This window comes from Cyprinus carpio, unplaced genomic scaffold, assembly GCF_018340385.1.
Source record: "Cyprinus carpio isolate SPL01 unplaced genomic scaffold, ASM1834038v1 S000006731, whole genome shotgun sequence".
NCBI lineage: Eukaryota > Metazoa > Chordata > Actinopteri > Cypriniformes > Cyprinidae > Cyprinus > Cyprinus carpio.
Genome location: NW_024879334.1, coordinates 130,858 through 158,517, shown reverse-complemented (window position 1 = coordinate 158,517; position 27,660 = coordinate 130,858). Strand labels below are relative to the sequence as shown.

The 27,660-nt window shown below is 35.7% G+C and overlaps 1 protein-coding gene across 1 annotated transcript in view; it reads left to right on the top strand.

Moving 5' to 3' along the window:
* LOC109058679 (protein unc-13 homolog C-like) overlaps positions 1 to 27,660 on the top strand; it is a 135,359-nt gene that overhangs the window by 47,617 nt on the left and 60,082 nt on the right. The window contains 4 exon segments of the mRNA XM_042755624.1: positions 10,267 to 10,366; positions 14,734 to 14,820; positions 14,822 to 14,866; positions 25,461 to 25,594. Coding sequence (XP_042611558.1) covers positions 10,267 to 10,366; positions 14,734 to 14,820; positions 14,822 to 14,866; positions 25,461 to 25,594 — 366 coding nt within the window.

The following is a 27,660-nucleotide window of genomic DNA, read 5'->3' as shown; positions in this document are numbered from 1 at the left end:
TTCTGTGATGCACAACTGAATTTTCAGCATCATTACTCCAGTCTTCAGTGTCACATGATCCTTCAGAAATCATTCTAATATGCCGATTTGCTGCTCAAAAAAACATTTCTGATTATTATTAATGTTGAAAACAGTTGTGCTGCTTCATATTTTTGTGGAAACTGAGATACATATAAACATTCAATATTTCATAATAATATGATGAAGAGAAAGTTCAAAGGTACAGCATTTATTTGAAATAGAAATCTTTTTTAACATTATGAACATATTTACTGTCAACTTTGTATCAATTGAATGTATCTTTGCTTTAATAAAAAAAAAAAAAAAAAAAAAACTCTTATAGAATCCAAACTTTTTATAACTCACATACTCAGACCACAGTTTGATATGGTCTAAATTTTACAAATCATACAACCCAACAAAAATCACAAAAAGTTAACATAAAAAAAAAAAAAAAAAAACTGATGTCTTTACCTGTCCTGTACTGTAAGTAGTCTTAAAGTGTATAAGCTTTGACTGTTATTCCCCTCTGTTGTGTTTCAGCAGAGCCTCTAAATGCGGACTGCTCAGGTTTAGATGATTGTAATGCATAAAGTAGCTCTAACTTGACATTGTAATTTCATTTAATCATACAAACAATGTAACTTCACTCTGCTTTGCACACTTTAAAAAAGATTTTAAAAAGCAGGGACCAGAATTTACTTTTTCGCCACTGCTGCCAAACTGTGGGTGAATTGAGATAAATTACTGGCCTTTAAAAATGCCATATTTATGCATCTATTCTTTTCACTGAAAATATATTTTCAGTGCCCAAAACTATTCTGCTCTTTCTGTGAAAATGCACCTGGCATGTGAGAACGCTTTTGATTTTATTCCTCGCAGGTTTTTTTTGTTTTTGTTGGCTTAATGTGAGGAATATTGCACACGCGGCGCTTTGGAAAGAAAACCAACTTTCAAGGGTGAAAAAAAAACTTATGCATCCTGCAGTTTCCATTGCACGTCACTTACAGAATTTCTTTAGTAGACAGTATTTATTTACAGATAAGCTTTTTAACAGTTCTGTGTAATATTGCAGTTTCTAAGAAAGTTTCTGGCTAACTGGCAAAAGACATATCTTGGCTCTGGTGAGATCCTGCGTCTGAATATTTATTGTTGTTCCAGAGAGATGTCAGGGTTGATCTCTGAATTCATAAAGCATTCAAGCTGATGTTTTTTTTTCTTTTTAGGATAATGGATATTGATTATTCAATAAATGATAGTCTTCCAGCAATGAGCGTTCGGTACTGACCTGCTTGAATCAGACTTATTTATACACTCTATACGGAAATCACACAGCACCAGTGATCCATACAGATCAAGTGTTCTGCTGTGATTATGTATTAGAAATTGCAATCAATGAACTTACAAAGTTGATGCAAACTTTTTGCATATGCATGTGATCCATCTTTAAATCTACTGGATGATGTGTGGTCATGTGACCCGTCCCAAATGTTATTAGAGATGCAGCCCATATTTTGTACCATTCAGCATTTTTTTAATTGCTGAAGGGGGGATAATGATTTCAGGGTGAAATCTTCAGTCGTCAGCAGTGTTGGTTCACAGGTTTTACAGAACATGAATGACAAATGATCTCCAGCCTGTTGAGAGCTTCCTGGAAGGAGATTTCATTTCCTTTAAGAAAATCATTTTATTTATATTTATTTTATTTAAAAAAACAAAAATATATATATATATATATATATATATATCTTATATATATATATATATATATATATATATCTATATATATGTGTGTGTGTGTGTATGTATGTATAATTTATTTACAACAAAACTTTATGTATTGTAAATTTATGCTTATTTTAAATTAAAAAATGCTATTTAAATTTATTGGTTATAAAGATGATATATCACTGTATTACAGCCAGCTTTCTTATTTATTATTGTAACGAATTCATTATGTAACTTATTATTAATAAATAGATTTATGGAATTTATATTATGTATTTTTGTAAGTATAATTATTAAAACAGAACTCCGTCTTTTATGAATGCGAATCATAAGGTTCAGATTATGATGTACTCTTAACGATTATGGTGCCTTAACCATTATATTATTCTATTATTTTACATACTGAAAACACAGATCCTGTGAATTTCCCAGTGATCTCAGGAGTAACTCATTACCAGATGATATCACAGATATTGACGTTGTTGTGGTAATTTAAGGACCTGTTTGGAGGGGGTGCACAGGGGTTTAAAGGGCCAGCAGCAAGACAAGGATTTTAACAAAATGAGGGAAAAGAGTGAATGGTTATAGGCTGAATGGAAAGCAAGCTGGTACCAGGCAAACAGCAAGTCACACCCTACATCAGATATCATTTATCCTGATTAGCCATCAGCATCTTTCAGTCATGTCTGAAACGGAGGGAATAGGAGAGAAGACTGGATAACTTTCCACCTTTACTGGAGGAAAATAATTTTCATTCCCCTGTGTGTCATGATGGCCCATTTGGGCTTCAGAGGTCATGCCATCATATAAAAATGTCTGAGTACTTATGTACGATCTAACTTCATACGGCCTACAATTTTGCGCACAGGATTACTAGGAGTTTCAATTGTAGTAAAAATTCAAGGCTGTCGAATGAGGGGGCTGCGTGATTACTGTATAGAGTGTTGTAAAAAAAAGTATACAAGCTAATCATTGAGGTCAGTTCACCTAAGTGGGCGTGGCTTCAGTTCGTGGCTTGTTAAAGTAGGTGTAGCTTCAACTGTGGTTTGCTTAAGTGGGTGAGGATTTAATCAGTGGGTTGGCTTTAAGTGGGTGTGGCTTCAAAACATGGTTGGCTGACGTGGGGGGTGGCTTAAAAACCATGGGTTTTTTAATAATTTTAATTTTATTTTTTTTTAAGGGGGCGGGCCCCCGGTATTTTTTTTTTTGGGTTTTTTTTTAATTTTTAATTTTTTTTTTTTGTTTTTCCTTTTACCAAAAAATAGTTCAGCCATTTTTTCCTTTAGTATATATCTTGAACAAAGGTTTTTCTGTGTACTGCTTAACATCCGGTGAATCATTTGTCATCGAGTATTTGACAGTAATTCATTCCGAATTTTGTTTGTTGCTACTTTATTTAGCCATTGTAAAGTATTTATAATTCATAAACCACGAGGAGAAAGAGAAAATGTGTTTATATGGACCATTTGGTTATGTCTTAATGTAAAAAAAATCAAAAATAGCACTGTATATATTTAAGTGTGTGTGGGCAGTATAGCCGTACATGTGGCATATGCGGATTTCACTGTGTGTGTGTGTGTGTGTGTGTGTAAGCCCGGACAGGCCTGCTGACTAATTTTAGTGCTAGGTCTCTCTGTCTTCTTCCTATCTCTTTCTATCTTATATCTTTCTTTAATGAATGCCTTCTACCAGTGGCTGGACATTACTGGCCAATTTCCTGCCATGCCCTGCGGCTCGACAAACGACAGATCTGTGTTGCGCTGTCTGTTAATTTTGACCAACCAAGATTGGAACCACAGCTCATTTCATATGTGCATATCTCAAATAAATGGTTACTTGGTGACACGTCCATAGTTTTCCATCCGGAATGCACAAGGCCTGCTAAAATGTTAATTTTCAGTTTATGCTTTGCAAAACGTCATGTTCCTTAGCAGTATTCAGGTTATAAATCTTTCTGTGCAGTACGAGTGGGTCTATGGGGCATTCACTTTTAACTTTTAATGTTGTGCCTCAAGGGAAGTCAAATACAGAATCTGATCTTACAGGGGCAAAAAATAAAATTATAAGGTCAGAAAAAAAAGTTCAGTTATTTCAGTAATCAACTCAAATGTGAAACTCGTGTATTAAATAAATGCATTGCACACAAACTGAAGTAGTTAAATTTGGTTCTTTTACTTGTGATGAAAAACCAAAACATTTAACAAAAACCACAATTCCACTATCTCAACACAATTTGACATACAACATAAAACCCAAAAAACAAGAAACCCATTTTTATGGAATTGTTGGCCTTCTGGAAAGATGTTCATTACTGTACATGTACTCAAATACTTGGCAGGGGCACCCACATTAATTACTGCACAAATTTGGCGTTGCATGGAGGAGGGATCAGTTTGTGGCACTGCCTGAGGTGGTAGAGAAGCCCAGGTTTCTTTGACAGTGGCAACCAGCTCATCGCATTGTTTGGACTATTGTTTCTCATTATTTCTGACAATACCTCATACCAACTCTGGGGGTAAGGTTTCTCTGGTGAGTTTGCAGGCAGTCAAAGCACCCAAACACTATGGTCATTGACAACAACTCAAACAACCTTTGGCAGTGTGGGCCCACCCCAAATCCTGCTGAAAAATGAAATCAGCAATTCTTCAAACCAAGCTGGTCAGGGGAAGGAGCACTGAAGTGCTCCAAATTCTTGGTAAACGGGTGCACCCGACTTTGGTTTTCAACACGGACAACCAAACAAAAACCAAGACTAGATGCCATTGCACCCCACAAATCATCACAGGACTGTGGAAAACCCTTAACACTGGACGGAATGCAACACCCATAAATGAGCTTCTCCACCCTCCTCCAGACTCTACAAACCAACCCCTTCACAATGAAATACAAAACTTGCTCTCATCTGAACGAGGACTTTGGACCATGGTAAGACACTCTGATGTGTCACAAAAACATAGTGCTTAACAAGAGGAATACGACAACTGTAGCAAACTTCCGGGGCACGTCTGTGTGTGGAGGCTCTTGCTGCCTTGACACCAGCTCAGTCCATTACCTATGAGTTCACTCGGAAATCTTGAATCAAATTTTGCCTTGATAAATCTCATCAAGGCTGCGGTTCACAACAACCCCACGCATCTTTTCTTCCACACTTTTCATATCACTACAACTTTCATGGTATAAAGCAAATAATACCAAGCACTCACGTGAAGACCAACCTTCTTTGGGCATGAATGTGTGGTCAACCCCTTGTAAAACGGGTGTCAACCATTGTCTTTGGACAACTGTCAGATCTAGCAGTCTTTCCATTGATTGTGTAGCCTAGTGTGAACAAGACTGATGAGGGGGGGGGGGGGGGGGGGGGGGGGAAAACCCAAAATTTTGACACCTTTGAAAGGAAAACCGCAGTGATTAGCTGAATGGCATACACCCATATTCTAAAAACAAAAACTAGTGAAATTGGTGTTAAATGTGAGCCAAAATCCTTACAAACATAAAAAACAAATACTTAAAACTACTTCAGTCTGTATGCATTGAAAAACCAAATAATACGAATCATCCCACAAAATTTGAATTACTGAAATAAATGAACATATCCACAACATTCCAATTTGTTAACAAGCAAATGTACAAAAAAATATACATCAAAAGCTATCGTATCCAGTACACATTCAGTGTGTTTTATGACTGAATTAACATCTGTTCTGTCTCTACCTAAGGCATAATTTCGTGTCTCTCGTCACGTACATATACAAACAAAAAATCCACGCGGGGATGAGTAACCGCTTGCCAACATCAAGACCAAATTGACTCAACGACCTGTCCCCATCGCGCCAACATTTCGGCCCACACCGATCCCAGCAAAATCCAAATTGGGACGAAAGTTCAGTCACCACTGCTGAAACCTGGGATGGATGGATGCCCCACCTAGATCGATAGATGATAGTAGATAGTAGTACCTAGATAGATAGACCCACCAAACACAGAAACTAGAACGGTAGATAGATAGATAGATAGAGGCTGCAAACAAAATTTTTTATTAGACGGATGATTATGACAGAATAGATGCAGGAATGGCGACAAGATGAAGTCTAACATGGCATTGAACACCACAATTGACTTGATTAAACTACATGAAGAACAAACGATGGATGAATGAATGGATGGAACAAACGAAAGACATGACAGATGCATGTTTGCAGGAATGACAGAAAGTGTAAAGATTTCATGGTTGAACTTAAATGAACTAGACCCCCCCGACAGGATGCAGTACTGATCTATTTCTGTGACTTTTTTTTCTTCAATAGAGAGAGACAGTTGGAAAAGTCTTGGATCAGCTTCAACAAATCTTTGAGGATCGAACTCTCCAAAAAAAGTGAACGAGCCAAAGCCCCACGTATGACCGCCGCTCAAGAGGATTTTTTTTCAAACCAGAGATATCAGAAAGAAAAACATCAATCTATATTCAAAAACATAGAGATAACAAAACCTCTCCATCATTTGAACCACACAACCACCTAGCGAGTACAAGACATTCAAAATGCTTTACGAGCTCTTCACAGAACGGATAGTCATTATTCACCACGTTTGAGGAAAGAAAAAAAAAAAAAAAAACTGACCCTCTTGCTTTTATACTAAAATTGCAATGTTTGTCAAAACAAATGCGTAACGAGAGAAAAAAAACTGTCAGACAGAAGTTCTCTGAAAGACGAAGAAAAGTCAAATCGTCGTATGAAACTTCTCGAACAACATGTGGTTGTATCTCTCAGTGGGGAACTGGAAAGCATTAAAAAAAGGGTGCTCAAAAGACACACACACAAACACACACAACACCACACACACACACAACAACACACACAAACACAAACACCACACACACACACACACACACACAAGACGTGGCAGGAATCCAGTACACTTGAGTGGACGTTACCTGATCCTATCGGCCGTCAGCATCCAGGCAACACGTTCCTGACAGTAATACAATACGGAAAAAAAACAATCTGTGGAAATGAAATTGCCAAACTGAAATTTGACAAGCAAAAAGGGAGGTGTGGTTCTAAAAACAATCGTGGGGATATTGGCCAAGGCAGGGTTTGTTTTCCAGGGCACTTTAACGCAAACTGCTTTATTAGTAAATTTCCACCAACGAATAACATGTGTGTCGTGTCAATAAACTCAGGCAGAGTTATATCCAAAACACTGAGTACACCGATCAATATCGACATCTCCAGAAACGTCTGGAATGAAATCACACTGAACTCGGAAAAACACTAGACGCTTTCTGATCAATCTGGCCCCATTTCAAACATGAAAGTCAAAACATACACCTCTATCATACGCCAAGTAATAGATAGCACAAGGACTGCCTTAAACTTGAAGTGCAACGTTTTATTTTATCAATCTGTTGAAAATCAAAACAAGTTTCAAAACAAATACGTGGATACGGTCCAAAATAGTTTTGCGCTCTTTAAGATATAATATGACAAAATTTAGAAGTCTCTTCTGCTTAGGGAAGGCTGAATTGATTGCCTCATTATTGTTGCTATTTTACGGATATCGGTAAAATTAATGTTTTTTTTTCTGTAAGAGCAAACTGAATTTTTCGTCTCCATTCTATAGTGCTTCAGTGTCCATGATCCTTCATATCATTGTAATTAGTCAAGGTTTTTATTTATTTTATTTTGTGACCTTGAAATAACTAAAAAAAAATCAATTATAAGTTTTTAATTTTAGTTTCAGTTTTATTTGACTATAACAATCCTGGTAGGCAATAAGCAGACCGCACCACAGTGTAAATCTTAAGTAGATCTTAATAAAGACATCTGAGGGTTCCAGCGCAAAAACTCTCTCCTGTGACGCCAGTAACACACTGCAGGCACCTCACACCAACATGATCTCACACATGAGCAGAGAGATGTTACCGACAACAATCACCAGAGAGGAAAAAAGCCCAACACATATGTGTCGAGTATCTCTTTGCTTTCTTGAAGATTTCACCTCACTCAAGAGCTTCTGCATGCTTGTGCATGGCCACAAAAGCCATAGAGACCATTCAAGACTGAAGCAAAGTGGTTATTTTAGTGATTGTTATCTGAAGTCTATACTGTGCGAGCTTGACTTCAGACATCTCATCTCCTCTTTCACATTTAGAGCGTTAAAGCAGACCAGGAGCCTGTTTGATGGCAGAGTTCAGTCGTTGGTGGGACACTTCATGTCACTTCATGTAGGACCGTGGCAGTTAGAATGAAAAATAATCTTGAATAGTTATTTGCAGAGAGAGTAAAGAAAGTGTGGTGGAAATAGACATTGCATCTTTGCATTCTCCTCAATCAAGGTATTTATAATATAATGCATTTCTCAACGCTGCTTGTGTATGGAATAAACTGCCGAGTTGTTTGAAGCTTGCCTTTGTTGCATCTTTTAAAATGCAAAACACAAATGCGATATTGCAGTGCTGTTGCATGTGAAGTATTATGCAGTGATTCCCAAAGAGACAAATGCAAAATGTAAATCTTTGTTGTTTTTTATGCAAAGCTAAATAAAAGCGAGTTATTACTACAGTAAATTCAGTGTCCACATGATGTATTATTAATAGCAGCCTGCAGCGTCCATGACATAACGCCGAAACAAAGGTAAGTACACAACACAAAACAAATAAATTACCCATAAAAATAATAATAAAAGAAATCGCATCAACCTGTGATGACTTATTTCTAGGAAACCGCATCTTCACGGAAACCAGCGGGGGACCCATCAGATCGAACCTGAAGGCAACAGACCAACACACCAACGTATCGAAGAAAGACATACATATATAGATTCCACCAGCAAAGAACGATAAAAAGAGAAAAAAAACATACAAAAAAACACCACCCCAGGACCAAAACAAAGGACAAAACAAGACCAAAATCCAGGACTCGGGGAGGTACAAACCCAAAAATAGTGGGTGAAAGTGACCTGCGGCAGCAGAGGGCGGGATGTGGAATCAAAGCGAGTGTGAATACAGCTTAGAATTGATTTCACGAAGTCTCTGTTTTTGGTGGGCTGTTGTTGACAAACAGCTCCAGCACTCCATTACCGCTCTGAATGAATTGAGAGCTGCGGGTGAACCAGCAGGCCATGATCATTACAGCAGCGTCAGTAACCCGGAGGATCGAAGGAAGTGCTGTCACGCGCCTCTGGGACCAGCAGCAGCCCTCCAGTCCTCAGCCTACCAACTATTACATAGTCCATCCGTCACAAAAATACTGAGTGACACTCTCAAAACAAGTTTCTCCCAGGGTTCTTTTTGCACATGTGCACACATATAAGGCATTTGCACATGCATGGCTCTTCCTCTAATGCTTCCACCCTGTAAATTACTGTGTATCTTCATGCTGCTAGAAAAGCAGGCTATTAGGTTTACCGCCCTTACCACATATTTTCTCTGTCCTGTTGCTGTTTGAAGATCGGGCTGCTCAACTCAGATATATTTTGTCATTGGTGCTCATGACGATGAGAAAACGTTTCTGTACATTAATAAGCTGCATAGTGCATGCTACATGAATGCTGCAGGGTGAATGAAGATGACTCATGGTGGACGTTTTTATCCATTTCATCTCTGCCAAACCTCCTCAACCAGAGTAGAAGGCCATTGAAAATATAGTAGGTTAAAACCCACCAATATGATATGTTTCTCTCGAATATTTAGAGGAAATTCTCAGACTTCCTCTTTCAATGCAAATTGATCTTATGTTGCATTATACATATAATAATTTGACTTGAGAAGGACTTTTGACTTAAAGCATTGCAGGATATAAATGCATTATAAAAGTAGGTTTTGATGTATTAATAATGTCACCGTATGCACCTTATAATGCCATGTATGATCCCTTGAAGAATTGTAACTCAGTTTAAATACATTAGATAAGTGCATTATATGTATATAAACTGTATTAATGACACGGTATGAATCGCAAACAATAATGGTATGATGCTTATTATAACAATCCATTCAGAATGGCATTTATTCTTCTGGTAATCTATTCATAGTTACACCTTTAGACCTTGTATAATGCATGAAAACCACATGGATATATACTGAATTTTTTTTTTTCCCAACTCATTTTTTAAAATCTTGTCTTGTTGAGGTCATGTTAGCACTTGAAAACAATTAAGTTGAAATTGATTTAATTAGTATTGATAAGTTTAAAGTAAGTAATGGAAAACAGATGCTTGCCTTGACGTATGATTATCTATTTTTTTTAGACCCTTATTGATCAGCTTAAGGAATTTAACGAACTCAATCTACATGCCACAATATATCATCATTAAATGACCTTAATTTTGACCTTGTGTATTTAGAAAGTAAAAACTAAATTACTATGGGTTAACTCCAACCTTTTTTTCCTGTTAGCCCACATGATAGGAAATTATCTATTTTCCATCCTTCTGAGCTAATGTGCCGGTTTCCATCTGCCCTGTACACGTACAGTGTAATTTCAACCAAATTCCATAGCCAACTTATAATCTGGATTCTGATGTTAATTCTGTTTGCAGGATAAACTTCCCTGCTGGAAATACCAGAGAGACTCCTAAGACTCTGAAAATCAACCCGCTTAAAATTTGTGCTGAAGCAATCACCTTCTTTCAGGATGAAGTTACCACCACTGTTTCACCCACAAGCGCAGAAGACCCCCACACAACCACACACAAAACACAAACACACACACACTTAACGCATTTCCATAGAGAGAGAATTATCTGCATGCTTTTACACTAGAATTAAAGCAGCGTGACTTTCAGCACTGTGGACTCAACAACACAGTAAATATCCCCATTGCATCTGATGAAAGAGAATTTATTCAAGAAAATTGCATGATATTTTTTTTTTTAGGTGACTTCTGATGGCCAGTCAAAAACATTAGGGTAGCAGTAATTCAGTGTGAAGGACTTTTCATGGTTCCAGCAATAATTTCTCTGCATTAAATAAGTCAAGTATATTCAACAAAAAGAAAAAAAAGAACAAAAATAGTCCTAATATAACACTTCCTTTGAAAGAATATAATCCTCTTCTGGAATATGGAAGAATTATTTAAGGCCTATAGAGACTTTAAAATGCTATTTATGTAGATTTTCATAATTTATACGATTTTTTCCTGACAATTACGCACATTTCCCCCCAAATTCTCATCACTGTATAATTCATGGAAATGCATCAGTGTCAGTTTTTTTCAATACAAATTAATTTTAGAAGTATAATGATGTATAAAATGCTTTACAATTTAATAATTAGCATTAGTTTTTTTCTAAATTACAGCAAGTCTATTTTACATTCTGTATTATAGTAAGGTTATAAGCAATGCTACTGTTTAATTGCCATGAAAATAATGTCAGAATGAATCTAATCTCTGCATATCCATTTTATTTTCTTTATGCTTATATAATTTGGGGTGACAATATAACACCTGGGCCGAGTATCTCGACAAGTTTTTGGTATGTTGAAATTGATGCAGCCTGGTTGTGAAAATTCTGCTACAGTTTATTTTGACTCATTCGTTGGAGTTCTGATAGAGATCTTGCTGTTGATTGGCTCGGTTGTTAATGAGAGCTGCTAATAACAGCTTTCCTGATAAGAGGCCCTGCAAATTGGTGTGTTCAGCGGAGCACCCGATAAAGTGAATATATTCTCTGATTGTTTTCACATTCTGTTTCTTTCAGCCGCGGAAATATAAAGCTGCGCTGCTTTACAGTCAGTAATGAAATATTTTTCACCAGCGCTGCGTGTTTCAATGAACACTTCTCATTGTGGGTTGCAATGAAATAAATCAATTTTTTTTTTGTTTTTTTTGGCTCTTGGATACATGCACTTGAGTCAGATTTGAGCAGCAATAAACACCAAGAACCGGGCTAGTTCTGGGGGGGTTCCCGTGGGCAATCTAACTGTCTTTGAAATATAGCCGCTCAGCTCTGTGGGAGTAGAATACGGCCTTTTTTGAGAAGTCATAAATAATTATACGCTGATTTCTCACTGTTGGGGAAGCTGGAAATATATTCAGAGCACATGTTGCTGTAAAACCCCACTACACAACAGTGGGAACGTTGCTGCCGAGTAAGCAGTTGAATAATATTTATATATTTGCAAGCAATACGTCCAGACGTTTTTGTCTTCGTAGTCATCTCTCATATGAGAACCGCAGCTGCGATTAGCCCCTGCTGTTATTTCAACTGAGCGTGAATTTTATACTCGGATATGACTGACTTGTTGTAACGCAGGGTCGATATGAGTTGTAAAAAGCCTTCATATCCATACAGAGGAAATAAACAGTGATTGATTTTTCTTCCAGCCTTTCTCTCCCAGGCTATTACAGTTCATTCGCACAGACACCTGAATTTGCCAGTTAGTATTGTCAGATTTAGCTCCATGCTTAGCAACAAGACATTTGGACGAGCCATTGGCCAGAAAAATACTGTATGTCACTTTATTGCAAACACAGACGAATTAGTAGTTTTTCTGTGCCCTTAAATCGCAATACTTTTTTTATTAACTTACGGATAAACTGTGCACCTTGCATTGCATTATGACTTGAATAATTAATGACCTAAATCAAGCTTGGAGAAGCGTTTGTGTATTTGTGTTGAATGTATTTGGACTTTGATGCAGATTGGTAATGTTTTTAAGCAAAACTGAAGGTAGGTCATATGATGATGCAACTTTTTCAGTTGGTCTGAATCAGTGAATGGTATTTAAAACACTACATTAAAAATACAGTTCTCTTAAAAACATAGGACTGTTGTGAAGCTGCTTGTATTATTAATATTTAAGAAAATGTTTATAAAATAGCATTTATGAAAATATAGTAAACTATTTCACACAATAAATATATTAGATTTTTTTATCATATGTTATATTTTTACTATAATATAATTAATTAAATAATTTGATCATCTGTATATTGTATGGACCTGAATAATGTGTGTCAAGGTCTTAAATCTTTATTATGACGAGAGTGTTAAATTGTCCACATGTTGCATAATAAAATACCCAATAAAACTAGTGAATAATACTGTTTATCAAAAAATATTTTTGTTATTATTTTTTCTTTTTTTTTAGGGGTACTATAATATATATAGATATATCTATATTTATATATCTATATATATAGTATAGATAATTTATATATATATATATATATATTAATATTAAAATATTATATATGATATAAATGATGGATTAAAAAATAAAAAAATTAAATAAATTATTTTATTTTATTTTTTTAAACCCATCCATATAATTATATATATAAGTTTCCTAAGGTCTGGCTTGTAATTTTATAACTTGGTTTTTATAAGAATCGCCCTTGTGATGCATGCTCCTGACAATTTTTTGTTTTGTCACTGAGACACATCCAGATTTGATGGGCTGTGAACTACTAGAATTAAGGAGTGTGCTGCTCGAGCGAGTAGACTGAGGCATGAGGAGATGATGTTACACACACAACACATACACACACATTACACATACACACACACACACACACACACACACACCATTTTTATTATGCTGTCAGTTCATTAGCCAGGCCTTGTATCCTATAAAAAGGCGCTGTCGTAATTTTAATGACTGACGGGTTAGAGTGGCACCTGAGCAGGCAATCCAGTGAAGCGTGGCTAAAGAGGACAGAGTACGCTCCGCCAACTGAGAAAGCACCCCCAGGCCTAGAATAAAACTCCAGCTGTCACAAAGCATTAGGGTAATGGAAGAACACCCATGCCAGAGCGATGTTTATTCCTGCCCGCTTAGCGCCCTCTGTTCAGAACACCAACACGGCACGCGCCAAGGGAATGGGACACATTAGGCATTACATAAGGCAAAAACGAAACACTACTCTAATCGTCAAACATTCTCATGTTATTCTTTACATACTCTGAGCAAGTGTTTTAGTGTCTTCTTTTGTGCAAGGAAAGAACAATAATTGTCCACAACTTTACTGAAAAAAAAATAGAGAAATAGAGGTGTTTGTCATCTCTAAATCAGTATAAGTATAGACTTATGCAAGTGATTGTGATTGTGGAAAACAAAACATGACTAAAAAAACTGAACATCCACTGAATATTTGACCTTGAACCAGTATGCAACAACCCTAGTAACAGCATAGTAAGTTACTATGTATGTGGTTTTCTAGTCATTAAAGCCTTTTGGGAATTCAAATTAGACCGATCTACTTTTTTGTTAAAATGGGTTTAATAAGTTATGACCAGTCTTGAAGAAAAAAAAGTTGTTGTGTGGTTTCTAGAGTGTTACTAATGGTGTGTTCAAGTGGGAAAATAAACAGTGTCGTAATTACGAAGTGTAAAACTTGAACCCTAAGTGTGTGTGTGTGTGTGTGTGTGTGTGTTTTTTTGTGTGTGTGTGTGTTTTTCACAATAACAACATTTTTTACAAAATATACAATAAAGCTAGATAGTTACACATGCAAAATGTGTGTATAATATGTAGCTTCTTCAGAGATTGAATAAAAAACAATGAAAACAGCAAAAACGAAGCTAATGATGAGAACACTTTATTCACCGCATTTGGAGTGGTGTTAAAAATATTGCTTTTTTTTTCCAACATCAATTTTCCTCCACCCAAAGTGATATTAACACATCGGGCATCGTAATTAATGACTTCCCAACTTCATAAACACACAACTAGTCCAGGAGGACTTTGAACACATCCATAATAATACAAACACACCTTAGCAACTAAATTGCCATGGCGTCAAACCAATCCAAGCAACACTGAAAGCTTTTCAGAAAGCCATAGAAACTTCAACTGTCAAACTATACACAGCACATCTCAGAAACTGCATATATCCTGTCTTACTGATTGTGTTGTAGTGTGATGAACCATCGTGAGTGTGTGTGTGTGTGTGGGTGTGTGTGTGTGTGTGGTGTGTGTGTGTGTGTGGTGTGTGTGTGTGTGTGTGAGAGAGAGTGTGTGTGTTATTGGACTAACTGTGAGTTGTGTTTTTGATGCTGTAGGTGCAGGAGCTGCAGAATCCTCCCAGAGCCAGTATGGTGGTTAAGGACTGTGTGAAGGCCTGTCTGGACTCCACATACAAATACATGCTTTGACAACTGCCATGAGCTCTACCAACCAAACCTGCTGGACCAGGTAAGAGCCGAAACTAACCAGCTGGGTTAAGAAAGACTCTTTTAAGATCAGTACAACCCAAAATATGCATGAATGCAGACCGTGTTTCCACAAGGGGTGCAATGAGCGGGCCAAACGTTGGACTTCTAACGGTTAGATTTCTCTTTCAGGGCAACTACTGTCATGGTGGGACCGGTTTGTGGATTAAAGTGAAAATATAGCTCACTACTAAGGATGTTTTCTTCTGACTTAGTTAGGCCAGTGGTTCAGTCACATAGTCACATTATTTACAGCTAACATAACTAAACAAGACCCTAATGCATAGATCCAATATAATGATACAATCTGGTTTCTTTTCCAATTGTTTTATGTTCACTTAAGACATTAATAGACTGTGGTTTTTGAGCCATTTTGATATATCTGGCCTGCATTTGACCATTTAGGAGCAATAGACTCAATTCAGTATTTGCACGCTGGAGATGCAGCTTTCCTCTGCATGAATTGAGTTCTCATTCATGGTCTTCGTATCGCTTGGAATATTTAAATTGTCAAAACACGTGCAACTGATGAAACCTTTCAGTCATTCAGTGATAAATGTTTTGTAATTTGCAGCGCCCGACTCTACAATAATAACATTATGTTGTTTTAACAGACAGAGGCTTGAAGGAAAACCCAGTCGGCCTTGAGTACTGAGTTTTGTTAAATATGTACTGAATGGCATGCTTGCAATGCGTTTTCCAAGCAAGACATCTGTGATTGTGTGGAGTGTTTTTGTGAAAAAGAGAGAAGGTGCGGAATGAGAGAGGTAAGGGTGTTTCCTTGCTGGAAGTGAGCAAAAAAGTTCTCTCTCTTCTCACCCCGGTTGTAAAGTACAAGAAGTGTTATGACACTATTTATTTCTGATGTTGCTGCTGTGTGTGTGTATGGTCGCTTCGATCTGATCTCTCCAGTCAGACATGACCACAGAATTTCTCATGGTCCATTCGTACGACACACGCACTAACACAGTGGCTTTCACGCGTTCACACACAACATGATCTGATATGCTGACCCCAGAATCCTCCGTCACAGTGTCACGCTTGCAGAAAGTGTCATAAAACTCTCTAGCTGTGGTGTTTATATCTCTCTCTGTAACTCCTTTCAGATTGTTTCTTGTGTCTACATTTAATTGATTTTTTAAGGTTTATAGGAGGGATAGCTCACAAAAAATGAGTCTGTCATACTTTACTCACCCTCATGCTGTTCCAAATGCATCTACTTTCCTCTGTGAAGCACAAAAGAATTTTGGAAATGGGAAGAATGTTTATGCTGCTCTTTACTGCATCTTGACCAGGGCTTGCCAACCTTCATCAGCATAGAAAATCACAAAAGTTCATATGATTCATTTAAGATTTAAGAGCATTTAAGCACATTTTTCCTATTAGTGTCATGTGTGCAGATATTTTATTTATGTGCTCTGTGACCTGGTGAAAAAGCTGTAACTATGCAGTGTTATGTTTATATGCAATTATAGTATTTATTATTATTTATAAATATAGATTTTATTTGTATATTCAGTTTATTTTAGTTCAAGTTTTAGTAATTTTGTTATGTGCTTTTTTCTTTTTTATTAGCATTTTTTTTTTATTTAGCTTTAATTTATTTATTTCAGTTTTAATTTTAGTAATTTTATACTATTGTAATATTCATTGATATTTATTGATATATCTTTTTTTTATATATATATTTTCATGTTTTAATGTACGTTTTAGTAATTTTTTGTGCATTTGTCATTATTATTAGTTTTTTCATTTTCCATTTAGCTATATTTTTTATTTATTATTATCATTATTATAATTTATTTTTATTTATTATTATATTATGTTTAATTTTTATTTATATAGGTTTTTTAGTAATTTTGCTGTGCTTTTGTCATTTTTATAAGTTTTAAATTTTTAAAACATTTAAATTTAGCTTTAATTTATTTTTATTTCAGTTTTAGTAATTTTAGTAGTTCGATTGTTGGCAAAATGTTTTTAGTATTAATATATATATCTATATAATATAATATATATCTTATATATATATATAATATATTTATTTATTTATTTCAGCTTTATTGGAATTAACTAAAACAGTTTTTAATAGTTAGTTTTAATAACACTGGTCCTGTCCTGCAGAAATCCTTATGTTTCTTTGTTTATACTGTACATTTATTGAGCTCTGCAGGACAGGACTGTCAGCATCACTTCAGTCTATGAGACAGACGCTCGTCCACAGCCGCTGAACTCTAACGTGTAGTCAGTGCTAAGCACACAGCGTAGCACCCAGAGAACGTTCATCAGCCCTAATGAATAACAGATTATAGCAGATTTCACCAAACACAACGCAGCTAAAATTACCAGGTCAGTTTAACTCTCGCTAGTGGAGAGGTTTATTTTTAGTGGCTTTTGGAGCAGACTGACACATCTCTTCTCTAAATGAGGCAAGGCCCCATGAGAGGATAACAGGGTTTTTATTTGGTGGCACATGCAATGTTCCTCCTCTGAATGTCTTATATATAAAATATAGCAGCATCACTGAGCAGGTGGGTTGCGTACTTATGTTTATATAATCATAGTCAAAAGCTTCTTAAACACTGTGTGCGGGAAATCAACAAATCCTGTTGTAGTGTGATGTGAGTGAAGGAAAATCCGTGGAAAACATGAGCGACGGAAAAGAACAAAGATGCATGGTGGTGTGAATAAGATGAGACGCAGTGAGTCAGAAGAATTTGCAGAAAATTTACAGAGATAAAGGAGATTAAAAAACTGACAGAAAACATACTTCAGTGAATTTCACAAAACCAGTCAAGAACCATGTACGGGTCATATTTCATCTTCCAAAAAAAAGAAAGTATAAATCTCACACACTACTCCATCTTACATCACCGTAAAACTTTATTTGCAAAAAGTTTTATTTTGTTGGTGTTGTACAGCCGTAAGTCTGAGGAAGGACGATGATTGACCCGAAATGTTGGCCGAAATAAAATTTTGTAATGTGTAATGAGTAATGTGCAGGATTAATACTGATTAGAAATTAATATTTTATAATAATTTGGGTGTGTGAGTCACTATATTTTCTGTTGGAATTTCCACAAAAAATGAATTTTTTATTATTATATATTATATTATTTTAATTTATTAATTAATTTATTTTAGATTTTGCATGAAGAAATTAATCCTATATAATTTTTTTTTATACAAGTATGAAATTAAATCATAATTACAATAATTATAATAAATTAATTATTAAATAATGTGTTGATGACTTTTAATAAATATATATTATTTAGTAAAATTTTTCTACCACTTTAATGATAATTTTTGATATATATATATATATATATATATATATATATATATATATATATATTGATATATATATTTATATAATATATATTATATATTATATATATATATATATAAACTTTATTATAGTCATATAGTGTTTTCATTTATATTTTCTTTTTGACCTTCCAAAAAAAAAAAAAAAAAAAAAAAAATACAATTAAATAAAAAAATGAAATTAGATTTTCCACTAAAAAAGTTGTAAGGCTATTTTTTATTATTTTCATGACAATTATTTCACATTTGTATTGTTCCTACGTATTAAATTAAATTCATGTAAATTATAATAATATATCATTAATTCATAACTAAAATGATATAAATAGTGTTTGCAATGATAGAATTTCTAAAAAAAAAATATAATATTTGTCATATTTGTTGTACCACTTTAATGCTGATATAAAGTAATGATGAATGTAACAATAAATAAATAAATAAATACAAAAGGTTAATGGGATGAAAATATGCATCTTTCTTTATGCAAAATATTATTCCTTTTTTTGCCTATTGGATGCATTTGGATGAAAATATAGTCTGTTGTTGACTCAAGAGATTCAGCTATTTATGCTAACCACTTTACGTTTGCATTTATGATCTATAAATAAATAAACTGCACATATTGCAGAAGAAGCAATTAGCAGAGCGGGTAGCTGTGATTTACAAGATGCATGTTAAAACTCACACCTGAAAGAACATCACCAGAAACATGCATATCCGAAGCCATTAAAGCACCCTTTAATTAGAGTTAATTATAGTCATATGCAGAGGACTGGCGTGTGTTATAGATGATTAGAGATATATTTTACATCTAAATACCATGAGCTTCAAGGAACGTTCTTGTTTATCAGAAACATACCAACCCACAAATTCATACATTTAAATAAATAATGTTTTTAATGCTGAAGTGCAGATTATCTTTTAGCATGAGCCTGATAATCTCAGGTGTCTCCTTTAGAGTTTCAGAAGAAACCTCATCAGTGTCTCAAACCGTGTCAAGGATTGTAAAACGCTGTTTCATGTTGGCTTTTAGCCTTAAGAGCAATGAAAAAGCAAGCTGAAATAAAGCTTGAGGGTGAGATATGGATGAAATGACTCCAGACCTGCTGCAGGGCCCTCATTTCACCAGAGACAATCACCAAAAACACAATGATTCTGTTGGAGGGCAGAAAATTACCACAGAAAAGACAGAGAGTGTTTTGGAGCAGCCCATCTTCATCCGGAGGGGAGAATGATGACGGAAGAGTCCATTGTGTGTCAGCGGAGGGTGAATCTGACAGGAGGATCAGCACACAGAACATCATGCTATCTCCATGTATGTCATCACATTGATTTGTGTCAAGGTTAAGTATGTAAATTTGCATAAAAGCATCTTCCAAGTTGATGCATGAATATAAATGCAATGTAATGGATAAGTTACTTGTAGCTGTCCAACATCAAACACTTTTTGCAAATGGATAAATTAGAAAGGTATTATATCATGTTTTACCATTTTTTTTTAAGATAGACATTTGAATTTTGTAGTCATTAACATATAATAATTTGCTCTGAAATGGCTTTCTTTTGCAGTTAATGTCACTTCAGCCAATTAGTGCCAAACGCCTACTTCCAGACCACATACTTTTCACGATCTAGCAAAATCATGTTCCTACCTATATAACTGAATGTTAATGATTTCAAAAGGAAAACCATGTTTTGTGGAAAGAAACATGCATTGATTAAATACACACAAGAAGACAAGGAAAGGAAACAGCACAGTCAAACAATATGATAATAAACCCTTTCTCATTTAATCCATTCTAATTTCAATCCGTGCATCTTTTTCAAAATTACACAAAAAATTGAGAAAATTTTCTGTCTAATTTTTAATTCAACCTACAGAGATACATGCACGCCAAAGAAGGATAAAGTAGTATTTTATCTTTCCAAAATCATCTTCTTCTGCACTGGAACAATCAGTTCTCTGATGCACACACACACACACACACACACACACACACACACACACACACACACACACACACACACACACCCTGAGGAAAATCCATCCCTCCATCCCTCATTTGGGTGGAGTGACTCAGCTGCATGAGAAATAGTCTTTGTGTGAAGAGTGTGTGTGTGTGTGTGTGTGTTTGTGTGTGTGTGTCCTTTGTCTCTTAATGATAACCTCACTCGTGTCTCAGTGTGATGACAGGCAGATGTGGGCACTCTTTCTTGTCATTGTCGCCATGAACTTGAATTGGGGAAGTGACATACAGACACAAACACACACACACACACACACACACACACACACACACACACCTGGTGTTGTAGTTTTAGGATGTCATTGGGTGTTTCTATGTATCTACCAAGGCATTTAGGGCGTTGCAATGTGGTTGCTGGTTGGTTTCTATGCAGTTACTAGGATGCTGCTTTGTGGTTGCTCTACAGAGTCACTCGTGTTTTAGCATTATAAATGTTACTCCTTATCTTTCATATGTAACAAATCCTGCTGTTCCACATTCATAACAGGAATCAAAGACAGGTGTTTCTCTCATTCTACAGACACAACAGTAGAGGAATGTGAGCTGGTGTTGTGCTCCTGCTCTGACTCTAATCTAATTCAGCACATATTACTCAACGCCCTCAAGGAGCTGCTTTTTCCTTTAGTAAAACTGTGTTTCGCACGCTCACATGCCACATACAGACCCATATACACAACACAGACGTCAGCATGAAAGTCTCTGAGTCACATATTAGGCTTCAACAAAGCTTATATGTGCATGTGTGTTCATTGTATTACTGCTGGACTTACTGTAAATGTAGACTAGTACAAACACACAGGTCTTAGTGTTCAACTGTGTGGTGCTTAAGACAAGATGACTGAATAATAAAACACTCGCTGTTGTGGCCTTGCAGGAAGCACCATGCTTGAGAGAAAGGGAGAAAAATCCTTACTATTGTACAAAAACACACAAAAGTGTGTACCACAGGATGTGATGTGGCATAGAGCATATTTAATACGTTACATAAGCCATGATGCATTTTTGCCCTGTTTAGGAATTGACTGTTTTGATATGTTTCTGTAAACTGATCCTTAAAAAGACACATGCGGAGAAATCAGATTTCTTACAAGTCCTTCTGACATCAAACATATCAACCCCCCCCTCAAAAAATAATCACATTTTGTTGCTTTGCAGCCTGAAATAAAGACGGACACAGTTTTTGTTTTGTGCAGTTGTATTTACTCAGTGCAGTATTAAATGTGAAGTATTAATTTATTTAAAAAAATTACACATTCTTTGACCCTAAACATAAACTAAATTATGGCACGAAAAATAAATAAATAAATAAAAATATGAATGAAGCTTCAGTACCATGGACATCGAATCAACAAAGTGAACTAGATATAAAAAAAAAAAAAGTTAATCAAGACAAACTTTAGTTTAAAAAAACTTTGAAAAGTTTAAGAAGTTTAAAAAGTTTTAAGTTTGATGGTTTTCTGTCTGAAATAGTTTGAAATTTAAAGTAGTTTTAAATGCTTACAGTTTGAATGTTTTGAAGGCAATACAGTCTGTCATAGATACAGTAGATAGATAGATGTGGTGGCTAAGGTACTTGGGGTGGTTGCTAGGGTGTTGCTATGCAGTTGTTAGGGTACCCGAGGTGGTGGCTAAGGTGTTGCTATGTGGTTGCTATGGTACTCAGGGTGGTTGCTATGGTGTTACTAGCAAGTTGTTAGCATGATTAACAGATAACTAGCAGGTTTCTAGCATGATTAGCAACTTACTAGCATGCCGCTAGCATGTTGTTATCATGATTACAAGTGACTAGCATGTTGCTAGCATGATTAACAAGTTACTAGCATGTCACTAGCATGTTTCTAGCATGATTAGCATGTCACTAGCATGTTGCTAGCATGATTAGCAAATGACTAGCATGTTGCTAGGATGATTAGCAAGTGACTAGCATGTTGTTAACATGATTAACAAGTTACTAGCATGTTGCTAGCATGATTAACATGTTTCAGCACCATGGACAGTGAAGCTACAAAGAGAATAATGTTTCAGCACCATGGACAGTGAAGCAACACCTTGAATGGCGCTTCAGTACCATGGACAGCGAATCAACACAGTGAATAATGTTTCAGCACCATGGACAGTGAAGCAGCACCTTGAATGAAGCTTCAGTACCATGGACAGTGAAGCTACAAAAAGAATAATGTTTCAGTACCATGGACAGTGAAGCTACAAAGTGAATAATGTTTTCAGCACCATGGACAGTGAAGCTACACCTTGAATGGAGCTTCAGTACCATGGACAGTGAAGCTACAAAAAAAATAATGTTTCAGTACCATGGACAGTGAAGCTACAAAGTGAATAATGTTTCAGCACCATGGACAGTGAAGCAGCACCTTGAATGAAGCTTCAGTACCATGGACAGTGAAGCTACAAAGTTAATAATGTTTCAGTACCATGGACAGTGAAGCAACACCTTGAATGATGCTTCAATACCATGGACAGCTCCAACTCATACATTTCCCACAGTACTACTGGAATCTAATTCTAGAACTCCCAGAGACCGGAGAATTCCAAAGCTCTCGTGTTTCACTGAGAATTGTCTTGCCGTGGAAAACAACCCAGAGAGATGCCCCAAATAAACCTGGCATGATGCCCAGTTGTCCATCAAATAAGCCTGGCCTGATGTCAGACAGAAGTGCATTGTGGGAGAGGCAGTAGGAGGGAAGTGAGAGTGCTGATTTTACCATCCAGATCCATGATAAACAAACATTCACCCAGGGTAAACTCTGACCTGTGTGCCAAGAGATGGTGGCACCTGTAATTCAGCCAATCACACTCACGGTGCAATAGCTGGTGTCTATAGATGCACACTGAATGTTGATTTCTTTGGATTTGGGTGACTTACAAATAGCAGCACAATTGTCAGTCATGTTTGGAACAATACAAGTGGTTCTCTGTATTATTTTTCTGTTTTTTCAGTACATCTTTAATATGCTTGTGTTTGTCTAGAATGTAACTATAGCTATAAAAGCATGTTGAATTCCTGTTTATGCATTTGGCAGATGCTTTCATCCAATGTGGCTTACATGCATTTAAGGTTTGTATTTTATTCAGTTTGTGCATTTCCTGGGAATCGAACTCATGACCTTGGTGTTGCTATTTATAAAGGTCAAGGAAGTCTTGAGAGCAAGTTTAGCAGATATGTGCTGTTTGAATGTGCTTACAGTGTACTTCTGATATAAGTGCATGTTTCACAGCTTAATCGCTGTTAAACACTAATGTTGTAGCTGTCAATCTTTCTCAGGTTATTAGAATTGGCAGAAATTCAGTCGTAGTGCCAGACAAAACTCCTGTTAAGTGATTGAGGAAGGACTATGAGGAGGAAAAAAAAACTTGAACAAAAATGTCAGTTTAAAAAAAAATCCTTGAACTAGCACCTTTTACTATCATAGAACACATTCCTGGTTTTATTTTGCATAATTAATGAATCTTTTTTTTGGCCTTGGCTTGTGAGCCTTTACCATTTCCTTTTTTAAAGAACACATACTGGACCCTGAAAAACAGTCAAGTTTGTCTTTGCAATCATTTATCAAAATGTAATTGTTCCACCCCTGAAATGACTGAAATGACCTTCCTTTCCTCCTGATGTCACCAGGCTGCACAGATTATTGGATATGCCAACAGCCAAGAAGCTTTTAAGGCATTATTTTAGTAAACCTGAATTCAGGTCTGAATCCTTCCTTATATGTGATGCCCATTTTCCCCAGTATTTTATTTTACCTTTTATTTTATTCTATTTTACAATTTACCTTGGTTTAAAATCCTGTTCAAATTGGCTTCACATGTTGGCTTCACATGGTGTAGGTCGTTGCCTAGTGGTTAGAGAATTTGACTCCTAACAACCTGGGGTTGTGTGTTCGAGTCTCGGGCCGTCAATACCATGACTGAGGTGCCCTTGAGCAAGGCACCGAATCCCCAACTGCTTCCTGTGCGCCGCAGCATAAATGGCTGCCCACTTGTTCACGGTGTGTGTGTGTGTGTGTGTGTTCACGGCTGTGTGTGTGTGCTTTGGATGGGTTAAATGCAGAGCACGAATTCTGAGTACTCGGGTCACCATACTTGGCTGTATGTCATGTCACTTTTCACTTTTTTGCATGTCATGGGTTGTTGTCATGTCATTTTGACTTTTAAGATTCAATGCAACATCTTGATATTTCCTAATATTGTCCTTCACTATGACCACAGGCGTTATCTAGTTCTCAACCTTTTTGACTCCAAGATGTCCCACTTTCCATAACATTATAGTCAAGTGACTAATAGGTTTCCTCTGGTATCTGCATTAATGACAAAGTTTTCAAAACTTTCTTTTTTTGTATATACAGAAACTAGACGTGTCTATAGATTAAAATAAGTAACTATTAAAAATAATAACATTTCAGGAGCTGAATGTGCCTCAGGGATACCATTGTTAACCAATGATTTACTGCACAAGGATTGAGGATAAGGTTTTTACTAACAGTTTCTACCCAATAAAATATAACTTTGCAAAAAGATTTATTTTTTTAGCTTATTTTAAAACTTGCATCTTATTTTGAATAATTTTTGCCGCCTTGAGCCCTCCTGGTTAAGAACTACTGAGTAGGTTACCGGTCTAATCAGATAGTATTCTATTCTACTAGTCTACTGTTGTGCATAGACTAGTAGGATCCTGAACACTGACAATGTTACAGTAGCTTTAGTAAATGGTTTAGCTGAAGTTGTTGCAGATCTCAGGATTTACATAATTAATGAAGACATTAATGAGCTTAAAGGACAGAAAACACTAAATATGAATGTGCTGTTTAAATTATTTTAATCAGAGTTCTGTGTGTTTGTGTTTACATACTGGTAAAAAAAATGTTCAATTCAATTCAAGTTTATTTGTATAGCACTTTTTATGATACAAATCATTGCAAAGCAACTTTACAGAAAATTACAAATATTTAGCTATTAAAAAAATGTTTAGCTGAATGCACTGTAAGTCACTTTGAATAAAAGTGTCTGCTAAATGCATAAATGTAAATGTAATGTAGATGTGTGTGTGTTTGCACTGCCTAATAAAATGTGTCTTGTGAAGCAAAAACACTTAACCAGAGTGCCGAGTGTTCAGATTCTCCTCTGTCCCATCAGTTAACCAGACTGAATTATTTAAACTCCAAACACGTGGGAGAGATTTTCATTATCTGTTTAAATCTTCTGTCTTTTCAGGCTAAAAAACAGGATCTGCCGCGTGAGGAACAGGGTCCGTCCATCAAGAACCTGGACTTCTGGCCCAAACTGATCACGCTGATGGTGTCTGTTATTGATGAGGACAGAATGGCCTACACACCCATCATTAACCAGTGCGTATCTCACACACACAAATGCATTTTGAAGCCATCTGAATGTATCTGTACCATATGTTGTTGTGTTCTTTCCATAGGAAAGAAAAAAATTGCAAAGAGATCTCTTACATATAATATCTCTATTTTTTCTGAGATATTATATGTAAAAAAAAAAAAAAAAAAAAAAAAAAAAAAAACATTTAATTTAAAGCTGTGCATTCTAACTGATTGAATGTTTTCAATTTTAGGAGAAACAAAGTTAATACTTCAGTTAAACATAACTAAAAATCCCTTCTGACAGTCTTCTGAGATATAAAACAACAACGTCTAAACAATTAAAGCTTTCCTTTTTTATTAAGATTTGATTTTGGGATGTTCTGAACATATCCATATTGCAGTATCTCATAGGCAATATGAAATGCAATATGTGACGTGTGTGTGTGTGTGTGTGTGTGTGTGTGTGTGTGTGTGTGTGTGTGTGTGTGTGTGTGTGTGTGTGTGTGTGTGCAAAACAGACATCGATAGCAGTTTCTTCAACAGAAATTCACAGGCAGGCATTAGTTGTGAATGATTCATCATCCTGGACAAACCCAGAGAAGAATCCTCTATCTCTCAATTTGTTTTTCTTCCGCTTCAGGCGTTTGTGTTTATTCAACTCTCTCTTATCTTTTATCTCACCTTTTGCAGTAGTCTGTGTGTGTGAGATGTTACTGGACTTATAGAGTCATTAGTTTCTGGTCTCGATTAAACAAAGGAAAACTAGATTTGCTGCCCCTAAGAAACTTTTGTCAGAATATGTGGTTTCTGTGTTTTGTCTGTTTTTGTGTTTCTAAGTTTTAGGATGAAATTCAGCATCAGAATCACTCTAATGTAAGATTACACTGCAGCAACAAACCAATCACAGTTCAGTATGCAAATATTATGACATCATACCTTATTTCAAATGATGAAAATTCCATCAAGTCAGTGTGAGATTTTTAAACCTTAATCTGACTTTTGTTAAGGTATACACTTTACAAAATCTAAAATCAGATGTTACATTGAGGTTTTTCGTAAATAATAAAGTATGAATAGAGTCTGTGGGTTCAGAGATTGGTGCTGAATTATTTGTTATTTGTTTAGAACGAACTCTGGGCAGAATATTGGAGGAATATCAGTACAGCGCTGCCACACAAACTCTGAAATAAAATAAATAAATCTTTGTTTCAACAGGCAGCAAAAAAACAAATCCAATCCAAACCAAATTTATATATAGCTTGAATTCCAAATAAATCAGATTTTTGAAAATGGATTGGATTTCAGGTTTTGAAATATTTAGGGATGCCACATTTTTCAAATGTCATGTGCAAAGTATCATCCCATGCTGCCTGAATTCACTCTTTTCCATTGTAATGTGGAACTTGTGTGCAATTCTACACACAAAATATGCATGACTATGTGCATTACAGCAATGCCTCAAAAGCTCACACTGCTGTTCAATAGTTTGGGGTTGGTACGATTTTTTAATGCTTTTGAAAGAAGTCTCTTCTGCAAAGCTGCATTTATTCGATCAAAAATACAGTACAAACTTTAATATTGTGATATATTATTAGAATTTCAAGTGTGTGTGTTTTCTATTGTAGTATATTTTAAAATGTAATTTATTTCTGTGATGCGCAGCTGTATTTTCAGCATCATTACTCCAGTCTTCAGTGTCACATGATCTTCAGAAATCATTCTAATATGATGATTTGCTGCTCAAGAAACATTTCTGATTATTATCAATGTTGAAAACATTTTCAGGATTCTTTGATGGGTAGAAAGTTCAAAAGAACAGCATTTATTTTAAATCTTTTGCAACATTATAAATGTCTTTACTGCCACTCTTGATCAATTTAATCAGTCCATGCCGAATAAAAATATCAATTTCTTTTAAAATAATTCTTACCAATCCCAAACTTTTAAATGGTCTCATGCAATGAATTTAGCGCAAGGAGACTTCTGACTTTCCATTCTCTATTTCTACACTACAACTACTTAAAGTCAACATGGCTTTATTTCCTTATTACATGTTCCTGGTCTTATTATGAACAATTCATCGCTAT